Here is a 14,731-nt window from a genome sequence, read left to right as displayed (position 1 = left end):
TGCAATGCCTTCATCTACACAGCTGTTAGCACAGGGATGATAGTAGAAAATGAAGAGGAAAACTCAAGACAGTACTGTTATTTCCCCTGGGCTGAATCTTGTTCTCAGAGAGAGAAGACAGGCCTCTGTGGTTGTGGCTTATACACCTCTGAGGCAAGCTCAGCTCTCTCCATTTGTTCTATCTCCCTTCATTAAAAGGCTGGTAATAAAGACAGAAGAGCCTAAGACCTGACTATGAAATCCTGCAGCTCCCAGATCATTCAAAAGTACAGTTGACAGGGAGTCCCTTAGTCCCGCTTTGTTCTGGATGCCACAGAAGGGTCGACAGCTTTATATGTAGGCAGTCATCACATCTCTAAGCAGTCTTCAAACTTTGCTGGGTGGTAGTGATTCCCTGGCCCAAAATATCAGAGTTGTGCCCATGCTTATTAGTTGTTAGTTCTCTAATGCTCACCCGTTTGTTATCTAGAGAGATCACCAGTACCCTTAATAAGTAAATGCCGCCTTGCTTATGGCTCTTCCTTGCAGGTGGAGTACTTGGTTAATGGGGAGATGCCCAGTGACTTCTCCGAGGCTTTGGTATTTACCAACCAGTCCTTACAGTATCTGCAGAAGAGAATTGTGGACCTACGTAATGAAAAGACAATGCTAAGAGAGGTCTATAAGAAGGCCCAGGAGCAACATAAGCAGCTTGTCCAGGATAAAAAAGATATGGAGATAAAGATTCAACGTGAGTAACGGAGACTGAACAACACAGCATACTAACGCGCATTCAGTCCCCTCACTGGGTGTGGGTAACTCACCAGATGTCTGCCTTTACACTCACACAGATGTCACAGCTGGTTACTGCAGAAAATAAAACAGAAAGAGCAGATCAAGTGGACTGTTTTGATGAAGTACTGGTAGTTCTCCAGTACTGCAGAGTCATTAGGCTGTGTGAAATAATTTGGGAACGTAGTGTGAGGAGAGTTGACTGGGATGAGACACTTGAAGTCAGGACACACAATTGCTATTTCTGGCTGTAAACCAGAACTGCTAGGAAAAAAGTACTTTCCCCAAAGCTATGTAAGCCCTTTTGGCAATTTCCTCCTCTGTGTAATATCAGAAGAATGAAACAAGCTGTGTTCGAAACAGTGGCTTTCCCAAGGACCAGACCAAAGATGTGCCTAGCACCATGAAACCTGCAGAGGCCCTGTATAGCCTTTGGTGTGGGAGTGGCTTACTGGGACTGGCTCAGCGTGTGGCTTCGTGACCACACGGTCACGGGCAACGACAAACAGCAGCACTCAGTTATGAACTCTGTGTGGTTTTCTGTGAATTACTTATTACAGAGCAAATACCAAAGAGCTCAGACAAAAAGCTGGGGGTAAGGCAGAAATTGTTAATAACCAATGAAAGTCAGTGCTGCCATTTGTGCCATGCCCCTTCTGTTAGGACTGGAAGAGAAGTGCAATCATCTGATGATGATGAAGTTTGGCCGGCTGGTTGATTTTGAAGCAGTTCAAGCACACGGTGTTAACATTCGCATGGAAGAGCTGCAAGCGCAAATCATGGAGAAAGAATATGCGCACTCCCAGGAGCTCAAAGAGTGGGAGGTAAGGAGCAGGAAAAGGAGGAAGACATATGCGTTACCATCTTCTGTTAAGGCTTCATTTCCCTGGGGCTGAATAGTTACACTAAAGTCTTTTGTGAACGTATTCATGTTTGGTTTTTTCCACTTGTCATTAATAGACCATAATGTCCAACTCCCGTTTCCCATCATCATTCCTACCTCTGCTCCAGTTGCTGAAACACATCCTGTTTTCTCATGGAGGTAGTTGATGATCTTTTTGTTTTACTTTCCTAAAATACATCCTTCTGCTTCAGGCCCTACACGAAGTTCTTCCAGAGTGCTTTCCTTTGGCTTTCAGCTGGCATTCGGCACCTACTGCCTCCTCCCACCACCTCTGGTGACAAGCCGTTTGAGTGCAGGGCAGCCCTGGCTCATGTCTCTGTCTGGGGGGGCCCACGGCTCAGCTACAGTGGTGCAAGCAACCAGCGCTCTTACGCTGTCCTCACAGAAGGGCACATAGGGAAGTACTGCGTACCTAATGGCTTTCTTTTTCCCACACTGTTGCCTAAAACTGCTTTACCTACTTAGCCATCTGCCATATTTAAAAAAAAAAAAAAAGCTGCCAGCAACAGGTTGCACTAAAGGTACTGTGGCATCAGGCGGTGTAGGCAGGATCAGTCTGTTGTTTGCCTCTCTTCTGTGACACTGACGTTGTGCCTAGCATGCCCTCCCCACTTGGCACTTCTTGCCCTCTCTCGTCCCAGCTCAAATTTTTATCTTTCTAGGGAAGAATTGTAGACCTGCAGCAGCAGCTGATGAAGCTGACAAAGGAGAACACCAGCAAGCTGCAGCAGCTGAACCAGTTTTGCCTTGAAAAGCAGCAGCTGGAAACTAAGCTGGATTCACTGAAGAATGATCTGGTAAGCCTTTTAGCCACAGCACTACACGCAGGTTTGGGGCTGCTCAGAACCAAGTAAGGGGTCATCTGGCCCCTGCCAGCTCTGTGGTCTCGCAGCCTGCTCCACAGTCAGCAGTTCGGGCTAATACTGCACAGCGGCTGAGTGGCTGCTCCGGGCCTTGTAGAAAGGGAGATGAATGAGCTGATCCTGAAGTAGGCCATACCATAGCTTCTCTGTAATTTCCTACTTAGCTGCTTTCTAGTACTGAAACAAACTCACCTTGTTTCTAATTAAAAAACGTCTTGAAGCAAGTCAAAATTATTCCTTTGTTACATGGAAACAGCCAAATGAATTGTTTTCTTTGTTCTGTGTTAGGGAATAAGGCAGCCACCTGTGACAGTCTAAGTGGCTCCTCACTCTGACTTCCAAGTAGTTCTGACTGAGGAGTGGAGCAGTCACGAAGCTGTCCTGCCTCTTGCAGACCTTCACTTTCCCACTAGAAATAAATTTCCACCATTCATTCTACCATGTTTTATAGGAGCTATTTTTTTTTAATCTCCTTACAGGGAGCAGAATTCCAGGGTGCCCGAACTACTGACATCAAAGAGAAGGCCAGGCTGGAGTCGCGGCTCAAGCACTTAGCTTGTGACACAGCCTTCGTAAGAGAAGAAATCAATCTTCTAAGCAGAAAAGATGGGTGCTTAAGAGAAGAACTCGCTCTCCTGAGAAGAAAATATGGGTGCCTCTTTCCACAGCCTTCATCACCACAGGACTCTGAGACACCAGCTGAACCATTCCCTGTCCTTAACACACCAGAAACGGTAACTGACAGTCCAAGTGTTCCTTAAGAATGGACGTGGTTTATCTGTGGCAGCAGTCATACCTGGAGGTGTGGAATTAATTGCTTTGGCTATACAGGGGTTTAGTTGTAAAGGGTTGTATTCGTTTACCCTATCAAAATACGACTGTAGTGACAGACACGGAATAAAAAAGGGCAAATACAACTAGCAAGTGCTGTTATTGCAGAGATTTGCAGTGGGCAGATGCCCTGCGTGCGTGTGCATATGTGTACGTCTGCTCTTCAAACAAGCGGCTGTTGAAGGCTGGAGAGAAATCTCACGTAGGCAAATACAGCTTTGGTGCTGTGCTCTCAAAAATGGTGAAAAAGAGCTTTGCCTTAAGGGTGCACTTCGTTAGATACACCAGAAGGCTGTGCTGCCATTCAGCGTGACCTGGACAGGCTGGAAAGTTGGGCAGAGAGGAACCTGATGAGGTTCAACATGGGCAAGTGCAGGGTCCTGCACCTGGGGAGGAACAACCCCATGCATCAGTACAGGCTTGGGGCGGACCTGCTGGAGAGCAGCTCTGTGGAGAGGGACCTGGGTGTGCTGGTGGACGACAGGTTGACCATGAGCCAGCAGTGTGCCCTGGCTGCCAAGAAAGCCAATGGGATCCTGGGGTGCATTAGGAGGAGTGTGGCCAGCAGGTCAAGGGAGGTTCTCCTTCCCCTCTACACTGCCCTGGTGAGGCCTCATCTGAAGTAGTCTGTCCAGTTCTGGGCTCCCCAGTTCAAGAAAGATGAGGAGCTACTGGAGAGAGTCCAGCGGAGGGGTACGAGGATGGTGAGGGGACTGGAGCATCTCTCCTACGAGGAGAGGCTGAGGGAGCTGGGCTTGTACAGCCTGAAGAAGAAAAGGCTGCGAGGGGACCTAATATATGCTTACAAATATCTCAAGGGTGGGTGTCAGGAGGACGGGGCCAGGCTCTTTTCAGTGGTGCCCAGTGACAGGACAAGGGGCAGTGGGCACAAACTGAGGCACAGGAAGTTCCGTCTGAACATGAGGAAGAACTTCTTCGCTCTGAGGGTGATGGCGCACTGGAACAGGCTGCCCAGGGAGGTTGTGGAGTCTCCTTCTCTGGAGATATTCAAGACCCGCCGGGATGCGGTCCTCTGCAGCCTGCTGTAGGTGACCCTGCTTTGGCAGGGGGGTTGGACTAGATGACCCACAGAGGTCCCTTCCAACCCCGAACATTCTGCGATTCTGTGATTCTGTTATTTGCTGAACATCCTAGCAGCAATGGCACTTCTCTGCTAACGGCGAAGTGCTGTTCGGAGAAGGCAACGGGACCTCTCTCCTTGGGGCCTACAGTGCCCAGATGGGTACAGACCCAGTCGAACGCTTTCCCACTCGCCTCCGCTCTGTAGCAGTGGAAAATGGCACTGCAGTGCAGGACGTGGCATTTACCTGGCCAGAGCAGGGTACAGCGCATGCAGTCAGCCTGTAACACGGCTGCCTTGCACCTGCCTGATCAGAGGGACAGCGAGCCAGGCTCCCTCCGTTTCCAGGTTTTAGTCCTTTTTGCCTCTGGCATTCCACATGGTGGCAACGCGCAGCACCGACCCTCTCTTACTGTGAGGACTTCCTTCATCCCCAAAGCGGTGGGGCTGTGTTGCACTGTTCTCCCAGTGCAAAGTTTCTGAGGGTGCATGGGGAGGCTTGGGGTCTGTTGCTAATGTTTAATTAAATAGATTGAACAACCTGCAGCTGCTTTTGCTCTTCCTCCCCACTCCCTGCCTTTTGCCACTGGTCTTTGCTCCTCTGCCTGGTGACTGCTCGGCCAGGATCCACCTGTAGCCCAGCCAGGCACAAGAACTGTCCCATTGGCCCCAGCACAACTGAACGAGAGCTACTTGTGCAGCCTGCCTTCTCAGAGGGTCCCTATGGGGGTGCTGAGCATCCCCTGTTTCCTCAAGGGGGGAAACCCCACCCTGATCAACAGGCCTGGATGCTGAAAGCTTCTGCAGCTGGAAAAACCACAGGATGGGGTGTGAGGGATAAGGAAACAAACTGTGCAGAGGTCTGAGTGTCCATCTGCCTCCCCCCGTCACCAAACTCACGCAGCTGTCCTTGGAGATAAAGGAGAATTTCCCCTAGCTGCGCTCCTCACTAGAAGTTTTGTGTCACTTCGCTGGCACAGGTAGCAGCCGTCCCGCTTCTCCTGAGCTGAGCGTTAAGACGATTCGCGTCGGTGGCTATTTGGAAAAATGTAACTGCAGGAAAATGTCACCTTCCCCTGGGGGTCCTGCCTGCTGTATGGCTGCAAGTAAAAAAGAGTGGGTTCATTCTGTGGGAGGAGTTAGCACAGAGCCAGCCACAGAAAAGACTAAAGCCTTTATTTTAGGTGTTAAAGCGTGGGTTTGTCTTTACGGATAGGCGGCTGCAGATGGCGTGTATGTGAAGGGTTGTTTAAGTTGATTAGGCAGAGTGCATAACTCCAGTCCGTTCACAGGAGTGTGTTCCTGGGACAAACCTTCTGTGGGGGAGAGGAAAAGACCTTTCTGACAGCGTTCTCTTTCGTGAAGCCCTCACTGCAAGAGGGTGCTAGGTCTTGGTGGTGGCAGCTCTGTTTGGACCCACGTCCTGCGACGACGTCTCTTGTGCTGCTGTTTCAATCTCGTGCTCTGACGAACAGCCCGGTGCCATGGATAGCTGCTGCCTTGTTCCTTGGGCCCTCCTGTGACCTTGCTGAGGATGCCTTCTGCCTCCATAGCATTATAAAAGGCACATATACATCTATATACAAGTGCATAAATATATAAATAGGGATGTTATACAAAAATAAATACCCATTCTCTTTTTCTCTTTAGAATAAGTCTTTTGCAAAAGGCAGTTTGGTCCCTAGCTGGCGGGAGCATGAGTCTCTAAGGGCCTCAGGGGTGGCGGGCTGCTGTTCAGATGTCTTGGTAGGGTCTGACCCAAACATGTGATCACTGGATTTTGGGGATGGAGATCTCCTCTGGACTGGCAGCAGTCTGGTCTTTCCACCTCTTCAACTGGCACCAGGCCTAGGCAGCAGGCGTTTCCTGAAAGGAGCAAGAAATGATCGCAGAAATGAGAGATGCTGTGGCAGCTTTCTAGTTAACAGTCTCCTTTCTGAGGACAGGCACCCCCCAAAAGAGGAAGAACCACATTCTGAAAGCCCTGGCTGCATGGGAGTTTGATCACTTGAGCTTGAACTCAACAAGTCTGATCCACACTATGGGGGCGGATCTGATGGATCAGGTCCTAGGCAGATGGATTCACGTAATTTTTCAGGGACCTTGTTGTTTTACTGGTGGTCTGGAAAATGCAAAAATCAAGAAGGACTAAAGGGCAGCGTCTCTGCAACTGGAGGTGGGCATGTGCCTTTCCAGCAGCGTACAGCTGAAGCTTCTGGAGAAATGAGAAATTTGTCCTCTAAAACCAACTGAGGCAATTTACAGTTGCCAGCTGCTAGCGTGGCCTTTCCATGCTGTTGTTCTCTGCAGTGTTAAAACTGTCCTTGCACCGCAGAAGTGAGTGTGAACAGAGCCATCAAAGGCTCTACAGCAATATTTCCCTTCAAGAGCAGCCTAAAGTGATCAGATGAAGCAAGCACTGAGTTTTCCAAACCACTGACCTTGGTGGAACAGAGGATCCCGTCGACCATCCAGGCTAGGGCCCCCCACTTTGCTGCCCATCACTGGATGATGGAGGCCAACAAAGTGCTCTTGAAGGTGAGGACAGTCGTCTTGTGGCTGAAGAAGCTGGTGAGTGGAATCGTCCGGGAGACTGTAGAGGAAAGAGCTGTCTTCTGTTCTTGAGCTGGGCAATCTGGGGAGGCAGACAAAGAGGTTTAGCGCTATTCACAGACCTTTCCTCCTTGAAAGACACGACCTGCGTAACATCTCAGCCAGCTGCATCAATGCAATGACACAAAGCTTTCCTAAATGAGGGGAAGAGCAGAAACTGGGATGTACTTGTGGGATGGGAATGAGGTGATGGGACCTGGTCTCCGCGGTTCAAAATCTAATGAGTGCCACAGGAGCTGGGAGGAGTTGTGCCTCCCGGGAAGCACGGCAATAACGACTTGACACCTCAACAGCAAGACACAAAGCACCTGCAGCTCGACCCTGCCCAGATTCTGGGGCAGCCATTATCAGCATCCAGTCACAGACGTTAGCTTCTCTCATCCTACTGTTCCGTCTCCCACTTTGGAGCAAGGGGAGGAAAAGAGGGAGAAGTAGGTCTTGGCCACCTCTAAAATTAAATTACTCCTTCCTCAACCACAGGAGGAATGAGCTGTGTGAAGAGAACTTAGACCAGGAAGGCCGAGTGCTGGAGCATGGATTTGTTTCCCAAGTGAACTAGGACAGATGAGAGCGTGCTGAGGGCGAGTTTCTGTGAGCACATTGTCTCGTGGGCCCCGGGGGACTGTCCCACTCTTCCCCTCCGCAAGCCAGGACTAACCTGGAGTCCTGCTGGGCACTCCTGTTTCGCAGCACTCTCCCCTGCAGCAAGGCGTTGGTCTCCTCGTGTGACTGGAAGGAGAGAGAAGGGTTCTCAGCAGAGCAACGCCACACAGCAGCAGTGAGGGGCAGGTGCTGATCTGGGAGCCGGAGCCGTGGGGCAGACTGGCGAAGCTCTTATGACAGAAGGCAGAGAAAGCTGAAACTTCTGCTACAGGGGACAGAGTGGAACTGAGCACTGAAAACCTCACTTCCTGCTCATTGCTGAATCAGTGGGGGACGATAACCAGTTTATAGTCCCAGCTGCGGCACTGCCTTGGCCTCTGCTACTATTTACACACAGACTCCTCAACATACTCAGTCCCTGTGAGCTTTGCTCAGGAGAAAGAGGAACCGTTCCCTTACGAGTAGCCTTTGCTCACTGCCTGCTCCACACTTAAGAGCCCCTGCCCCAAGAAACCACCTCTTCACCAGTGTTTTGGAGTCCCCCTCCTGCTCCTCCCATGTCTCAGACTCCACTGCAATGGGGAAATCTCTTTTAAGCAGCCAGTTTTGCCCCTTCTACGTGCTGCAAAGGGTGCCAGGCACGTCTGGAGAAGCCCTCTCACTGCGACCACAGCCTCCAGCTCACGTCAAACCCACTGCTAACCGCAGGTGTGGACATACCTGTGGCACTTCATCTGGGCTGTAATCTCGGGGCTTGGTGCTTGCATAGCCCACTCCTGCAGCGGGGCAGATGCCATTCAGATGTGCCCCATTGGCGTAGGGCTGCCCATTAACATAGGGATGTCCGCTGGCACGAGGAGCAGAGATGCCCCTCAGAGGCACCATGGTGTACTGGCAGGATGATACCAGCAGCCCAGCTCCTGGGAAGCCCATGTCGATGGTTTGCTCTACAAAAGCAACAAAAAGGAGGTCTGAGGCCAAACACAGAGGTTAAGTTGAGCTTCCTGAAGCTCAGCAGCGCTAGTGTTAGGCTGCCCTATCAGGCAGCTGTTTTGGCACCCAAAGCACCCTTGGAGACAAATGGTGGAAAGGGGCCCTGCATGAAGGCAAAAGGAGCGCCCCTTTCCACCTGCTCTAGTCCCAGGGTTCTTTCTCAGCAAGGTAAGCAGGACAAGGGACAAACAGTGGCCTTTGCCTTTATCGGGTTCCACAGGACATTTGGGATTTGCCCTCTGCCCACCCTCTCCCTGCTTCCCAGAAAGCACAGCCCTCACGTTTTCGGTGTTTGACCCAACTACCCACAGGGCAGCGCACATCTTGTAAATGAGGCCTCGAGAAAGGACCCTTACTCTGCTTGGACCAGGCCCTCCAAAGGCAAAATGGGATGAAGGCCACGATGAGAAGTACGATAGAGCCCAGCACGACGCCTACAATCAAGTATGGCAAGTCGCTGGAACGAGCCACCATGGCTCCTGTCCCCAGGCCACCGTGCCCACCGCTGAGTGGGGGGTGCTGCTGGGGGGGCACTGTTGAGGGCGGGAGACGACCTGGCAGACCAAGAGACTTCCGAGCTGCGAAGGGAAGAGAGAGAGCGAGCGTTAGACACAGACACGGCAGGCGGAAGAGCAGCACGCTCCAGGATGTCTACACTGCTGTGGAGTGGGCAGACTTCTACAGCGGCTTTTAAGCAGTGCTCCTGGATGCCAGGGGATCTCCTAGGCTGACACATATTGCAGCACAGACAAGTCCTTTGTGCTTGGCTTACAGATCTGCCAGGCTTTTGGCCTGCTAAAGCAAAAGGACAAAGCAAAATAGCTTCTCCAAAACACCCGCTTGCACTTAATGCTGTTCCTATCACAACAGTGCAGCTGCTTGGAAAACAAGATGGGACCTGCTGATAACCAAACACAGGAGTTCGGAACAGCAAGGGGTAGTTAGCCCTCCTGGTTCCAGTCACCACCTCTGTGACCCTCAGGAAAACAAGAGGTAACCACTCCTCTGAGGGAAGCGGTGAGGGACTCTGCACCAGGCGTCTGAGAGTACTGGTACGGGTATACACACACCCTGAGCACCAGCACCAACAAACCTACGCCTCCCTTCTCCCCAGCGCTGCCTCCGCCTCCTCGCCGGAGCCTGGATGACGCACCGTCAGGCAGGGATGGCACCTGCCCTGCTGTGCCCTGACAGCTGCAGGCAGGGAAGGCAGCAGGCCGTGCAGGCAGCACGCCCAGAGGCGCCCGCTGAAGCTGGTTACCTTTGGTTTCACAGATCATCACGTTGCTGAACTCGCTTTCACCACCCTCGTTGAAGCACTGCATCTTAATGTCATACGAGGTCTCCGGCTGCAGGTGGCTGATGGAGTGCCAGTACCGGTCTCCTGAGGAGGGAACACACACGGTGCCGTTACCTTCCTCGGGGAACACGCAGCCGGCCCAGCTCTGCAGCACTGCTGGGTGAAGCAGACCTGCACAGCAGCAGCAGCAGCCGCCTTTTGTGCACAGGGCTCCTTCTGGCCACGTACTCATCCAGGGGAAACCACCAGCTGGGAACAGCCTTCCAGTATCTCCTACCTTCCACCACATCCTTCTTGTAGTCGCTGTCGTTGTCGCTATCAGTGGGGCGGTAGTAGATGTAAAAACCATGGATGGGAGTGTTGTTGTTGCTGGCTGGGATATACTGCAGAGAATGAGAGGGAGACCAGAAATTAGCAGAGGTATCTGTGCTTCATATTGTAGCTGGTGAGGAGCAGCAGGGATAAATGGGATGGGACAGCAGGAAGACCCAGCAGGAGGATGTTCCTTGTGTTGCCACTGGTCTGCACAGTAAGGGCTTCCTACCAAGAGCTCAGTGCTGCTTTATGCTCTGACACCTCTCGGGTAACAGACAAGCCATGAATCTGGCCCTGTCAACTGAAGCATCCTGTGCTGTGCTCCCTCCCCGCAGCCACAGCCAATGCTGCAGAGACAAATTCCTCAGCAACAGTGACCCAGCTGGACAAGGACAAGCACAAGCACACTTTCATCTCCATATCTGCCAAGAACCAGCGCCTGTAGGAGTCTTGTGTTTCTGAAGACAGCTCTGTTCCTCCCCTGCTCAGGGCAGCGCTGTCCCAGCTCCATGTGTTCTTGCTGTCTTTCACCCAGTATTTTATCAGCTACTGTTTGTGTTTAAACGAACAGCAGTGCCCATCCTGCCCCGTAGCAGTTTCTGGCTAGAAGCAGCTGGGAGAGAAGAGGGTGACGCATCCCTCTGAGTACGCTCTACGCTGTTGGAAACACGTGAATCGGGGCCTGTGATCCAAAAGATCCTGCCCACTCCTTAAACTCCTCTGGGGTGGACTGCTGTCAATGATTATCAGCACTTAGGACTGCTGCCCAGCAAGTGAGAGTGAAGGACCTATCTGCTGGAAACTATTGGGACACACAGAGGTGTAATGGATTCCACAAATTTGGCCAGGAGAGCAAGCAGCCACCCCTGTGTTGCTGAACTGTGCTTGAACAAAACGGTCAAGACCCTGAGGTTATCCGCTGAAAAGCCTCCCGTTTACAAGGCTGGATTCAGACAAAAAACGTTTTGTAGGCTCTCTGACTTCCCCCCTTGTACGTGACCCAAGCCCAGCCCTCCTTTGCTGGAGAGAGCTACTGGGTCCCAGCTCCGCTTTGCTGGTGACAGGCCCCAGTGCGGTAACCTGAAAGACTGCATGTAAGCTGGGTAAGCAGCACCCACGCACCTGCTGCCTGTGCACTCAGAGCTCTCTGCCCCTACAAACCTTACCATCCACTTTAGCATGATGGTCGTCTCGTTGATGGCGTCTGTGAAGGTGATGTACGGCCCGGCCACAGGGCGCTCGTAGACCCGGTTGCTGTACCCAGACACCACATATGGCCGTGACGCTGCGCTGGGCTCACTCTCTCCCAGGATGTTCAGTGCCCGGACACGGAATTTATAGGATGTGCCTAGGGGAAAAACGGGAAATAAAAGAGTTGCAGAGATTGGAGTCTTTTGAGACTTCTACTCTCAGCACAGGTCTGACTGTGGAGAGGGGCTACATCTACTCCAGAAGGCAGAGAGCCTACAGAGAGGTTTTGATCAAAGTACAAACACTGAATGTCCAGATTTCAGCCATGTGCTAGATGGAGCTTGCTTTTATTTGCCTTCTCCAGTTCCTGTCTGGATGGTCTAGAGGTCAGCTAGCAGTTCTGGAAGGTGTGGGGCTGGATTCAGAGACGCCTGAAAGGATGTCCTGACCCGAAAGCAGGTATGAGAAGGCGTCCTTCCTCTATTACACAGAAATTAAGTACATAAACATCAGTTAAAAGCTCAAAGCCTAAGTAATTTTTACCCAAACATCATTTTACTGCTCTTTAAGTTCGGGTAGATATGTTGCCCTTTTAAGCTGTCCAGCTCAGTGATGCTGCATTTTCTCATGCGAAGTGCAATGGGAATTGTGCGCCCATCTGTCTTGCCTGTGGCTAAGGAAAGTTCTGTCCTGTCTAGTAAATGGCAAAACCAAATGCCTTTGGTAACTATATCCTGTTGTACAGAAAAGCATGCGCAAGCCTCCCTGAGGGAGGTCAAATCGATGCTGGTCTTTGCAGCTGGAGAAACTGGAGAAGCATCTGCAGCTTTTCCCCATGCGTCTAAGGCTGGAGCTGGGGAGGCTTTGTTTTGCTCGCACATGCCGGGGCTAAGCACGACGTGACAGATGGCGAACCATCCTACGGGGACCACACAGCTTTCCGACAGACCTCCAGGAAGTAGGGAGGAGAATACCTGCCTACCTTTCTCCAGGCCTGGGATTTCCACAGAGAGGCGAGAGGGAGGAATGTCACTGGTGGCCAGAACCCAGTCTCCCAGCTTCTTCAGTTTCTTATATTCCACACGGAAAGACTGGATGGGGAACCCGCCATTCCCACGGGGGATCCAGGTCACGTACACAGAAGTCTCTGATGCCATGGAGATGGTTGGACGGTCTGGTGCCTCTGGAGCTGCAAGGGGCACAGAAGGACATCAGGACATGGACCACGCTCCTCTTGCCCCGTCTGGAGGCTCCCGCAGCTCAGAGGTATGTGCGTGAAGGATTACCGGCACTGCACCCACCCACGCACTCTTTCAAGTCCTGAGTGCTCTCTTCTTTCTGCCTCTTCATTAGAGCTGGCACCCCCAAATCCTCGCTCCTTACAGTCTGTGCCCTGCAAACATCTTTTACTCCTGCTCGCATCTTGCTCCTTTTCCACTCCCAACTCAAGTAGGACGAGACAGGGTTTGAGGTGTGTATGCCCATCGTGGGAGGGAGAGCAGCGAGAGGTGCAGATGCAGGGCTGGAGATAGAGCAAAAGGCCCGGCTGATGTGGAAGCTGTGAGCAGGGGGAGACTGAGACAGGGGACAGACGAGTGTAGGAGGCGAAACCAGGAGAGACTGAGTAGAACCGGCTGAGGAGGAAACAGGGAAAAGTTCTGAACTGTAGAAATGTAATTTGGTAGGAAAACAATCAAAATATGGGAGGGAAAGAGATGAAGGGAGCTGTGGCGATGAGAGAAAAGACAACACATGAATTAGTGTGGGGGACTGAAGGAGGGGGCTTCACAGAAACGATAAGACTTGAAGGACAGAATTTTGCAGAAAGGATAAGGGACCTGGTGAGTAATAGTAATGACAGACACAAGGTGGGAAACAACAAATTGGATTAACCAGTAAAGAACTGATGTTTCTCCAGGGCAGCAAAATACCCCAGTGGAGCCCCCTCCACCCCTAGAACGGGCGCTAACTGCCCCCTGTCAGGGCTTGGCCAAGAGAGGAGGATGCCAGGACCTGCAGGGACATGGTTCCCCTTTCTCCCTCTCGCTCCCCCGGCACCCACCGGTGCACGGCAGCTTGCTGGTCCGCACCTTCACAGACGCCATGGCAGGGCTTTCCGAACCTTCCACGTGAAACTCAGCAACAGACAGAGAGTTTCTGACAAGCCCCCGCCTTAGCGGTGGGGACAGGCTGTCCCTAAGACAGGTCTCCTAAGACCGACTGCCAGCCGAGTGTGGTAGCAGGGGTGTCCAAGAAGGATCTCTCCTCATCAGGAGCTAGAGACCACCCACCCAGCTTTGCACAGTCTTGCTTTACCCAGCGAGACTCCAGCCCCAGCACGGCCTGGCCACTGTCACCCCCAAGAGATCCAGCACCCCTCGCCCTCCCTCCTTGCCCAGTTCAGGGAGGGCCTTACGGGACAGACGACTGTTGTCAGACTGGTTACTGCTCTGAGTGCTCGTGCCCGGGTCGTCCCTCTGGATTTGCTGCTCTTTGCTGGCAACAATCTCTGGCTTTGGGCGCCGGCCTGTGCAGAAGGGACACGGAGACACGTCTCAGAGTTCATTTTTGCTGTGACGAGCAAAGGAAATATTCCCAGCCACGATGCCGAGCTAAGTACTCTCTGGACTCAAATGGCCCTAGGGGTTCCAAGCACTCACCCTGCAGCCAGGAACTAAAGCTAAAGGGGCAGGTTTGTTGAACTGTTCATAGGTCCCCCTCATATTTCATTTTCTAAAACTTTTAATTGGTTTTCTTGAACTGTTGCTAGATTTCTGCCTGAGAAGGCAGTAATTAGCACAAGATGGGGGCCTGAGGGCAGATGTGAGCAAGGCTGCCACCAAGGGAATGCCATTCCCCGTACCTGCCAGAGACACTAAAAGCAGCCAGGGGACGGGGGACCTAGCGCAGGTATTTGGAACATTCTTTCAGTGGCGAAGGCAGCTCAGCACCGAGCAGACCGCACGGGAAGGCTTGGAGCTTCGTTTAGTGCAGGACAAGCTTTTAAGGCCAGATGAGACAAACCCTGTCGAGAACAACCCGCACAGGCTGGTCCCGTCTCCAGGCAGAGGACTGACTAAACGACCTCCTGACATCCCCGACAGACCTATTCTCCAGGGTTCTGCGGGTGTCCAACTGAGATGCCGAGGGAGGACGGGACTGACTCCAACCCAGGCAGAGGAGAAGACCTGATTGTCCCCACCCCATTTCAGACCCACCCTCCACTTTCCCTTCTGACAGAGTCACTCTAAGCTGAGGGCAGACAG

General features: G+C 52.1%; 2 protein-coding genes across 2 annotated transcripts in view; one reads left to right on the top strand and one right to left on the bottom strand.

Annotated features, from left to right (window-relative positions):
• CFAP44 (cilia and flagella associated protein 44) overlaps positions 1 to 3,367 on the top strand; it is a 49,040-nt gene extending 45,673 nt beyond the window's left edge. Inside the window, 4 exon segments of the mRNA XM_075412730.1 lie at positions 529 to 730; positions 1,435 to 1,595; positions 2,338 to 2,472; positions 3,018 to 3,367. Coding sequence (XP_075268845.1) covers positions 529 to 730; positions 1,435 to 1,595; positions 2,338 to 2,472; positions 3,018 to 3,299 — 780 coding nt within the window. The 3' untranslated portion in view covers positions 3,300 to 3,367.
• Positions 3,368 to 5,647: 2,280 nt separating this feature from the next.
• BOC (BOC cell adhesion associated, oncogene regulated) overlaps positions 5,648 to 14,731 on the bottom strand; it is a 57,481-nt gene continuing 48,397 nt past the window's right edge. Inside the window, exons 10-19 of the mRNA XM_075412720.1 lie at positions 13,882 to 13,992; positions 12,448 to 12,654; positions 11,441 to 11,622; positions 10,237 to 10,342; positions 9,921 to 10,043; positions 9,016 to 9,237; positions 8,387 to 8,613; positions 7,722 to 7,792; positions 6,892 to 7,085; positions 5,648 to 6,316 (exon numbers count right to left, since the gene is read on the bottom strand). Coding sequence (XP_075268835.1) covers positions 6,132 to 6,316; positions 6,892 to 7,085; positions 7,722 to 7,792; positions 8,387 to 8,613; positions 9,016 to 9,237; positions 9,921 to 10,043; positions 10,237 to 10,342; positions 11,441 to 11,622; positions 12,448 to 12,654; positions 13,882 to 13,992 — 1,628 coding nt within the window. The 3' untranslated portion in view covers positions 5,648 to 6,131. The remainder of the gene's footprint in view (positions 6,317 to 6,891; positions 7,086 to 7,721; positions 7,793 to 8,386; positions 8,614 to 9,015; positions 9,238 to 9,920; positions 10,044 to 10,236; positions 10,343 to 11,440; positions 11,623 to 12,447; positions 12,655 to 13,881; positions 13,993 to 14,731) is intronic.

This window comes from Opisthocomus hoazin, chromosome 1 (genome assembly GCF_030867145.1).
Source record: "Opisthocomus hoazin isolate bOpiHoa1 chromosome 1, bOpiHoa1.hap1, whole genome shotgun sequence".
Taxonomy (NCBI): domain Eukaryota; kingdom Metazoa; phylum Chordata; class Aves; order Opisthocomiformes; family Opisthocomidae; genus Opisthocomus; species Opisthocomus hoazin.
This window is presented reverse-complemented; position numbering and strand designations above follow the sequence as displayed.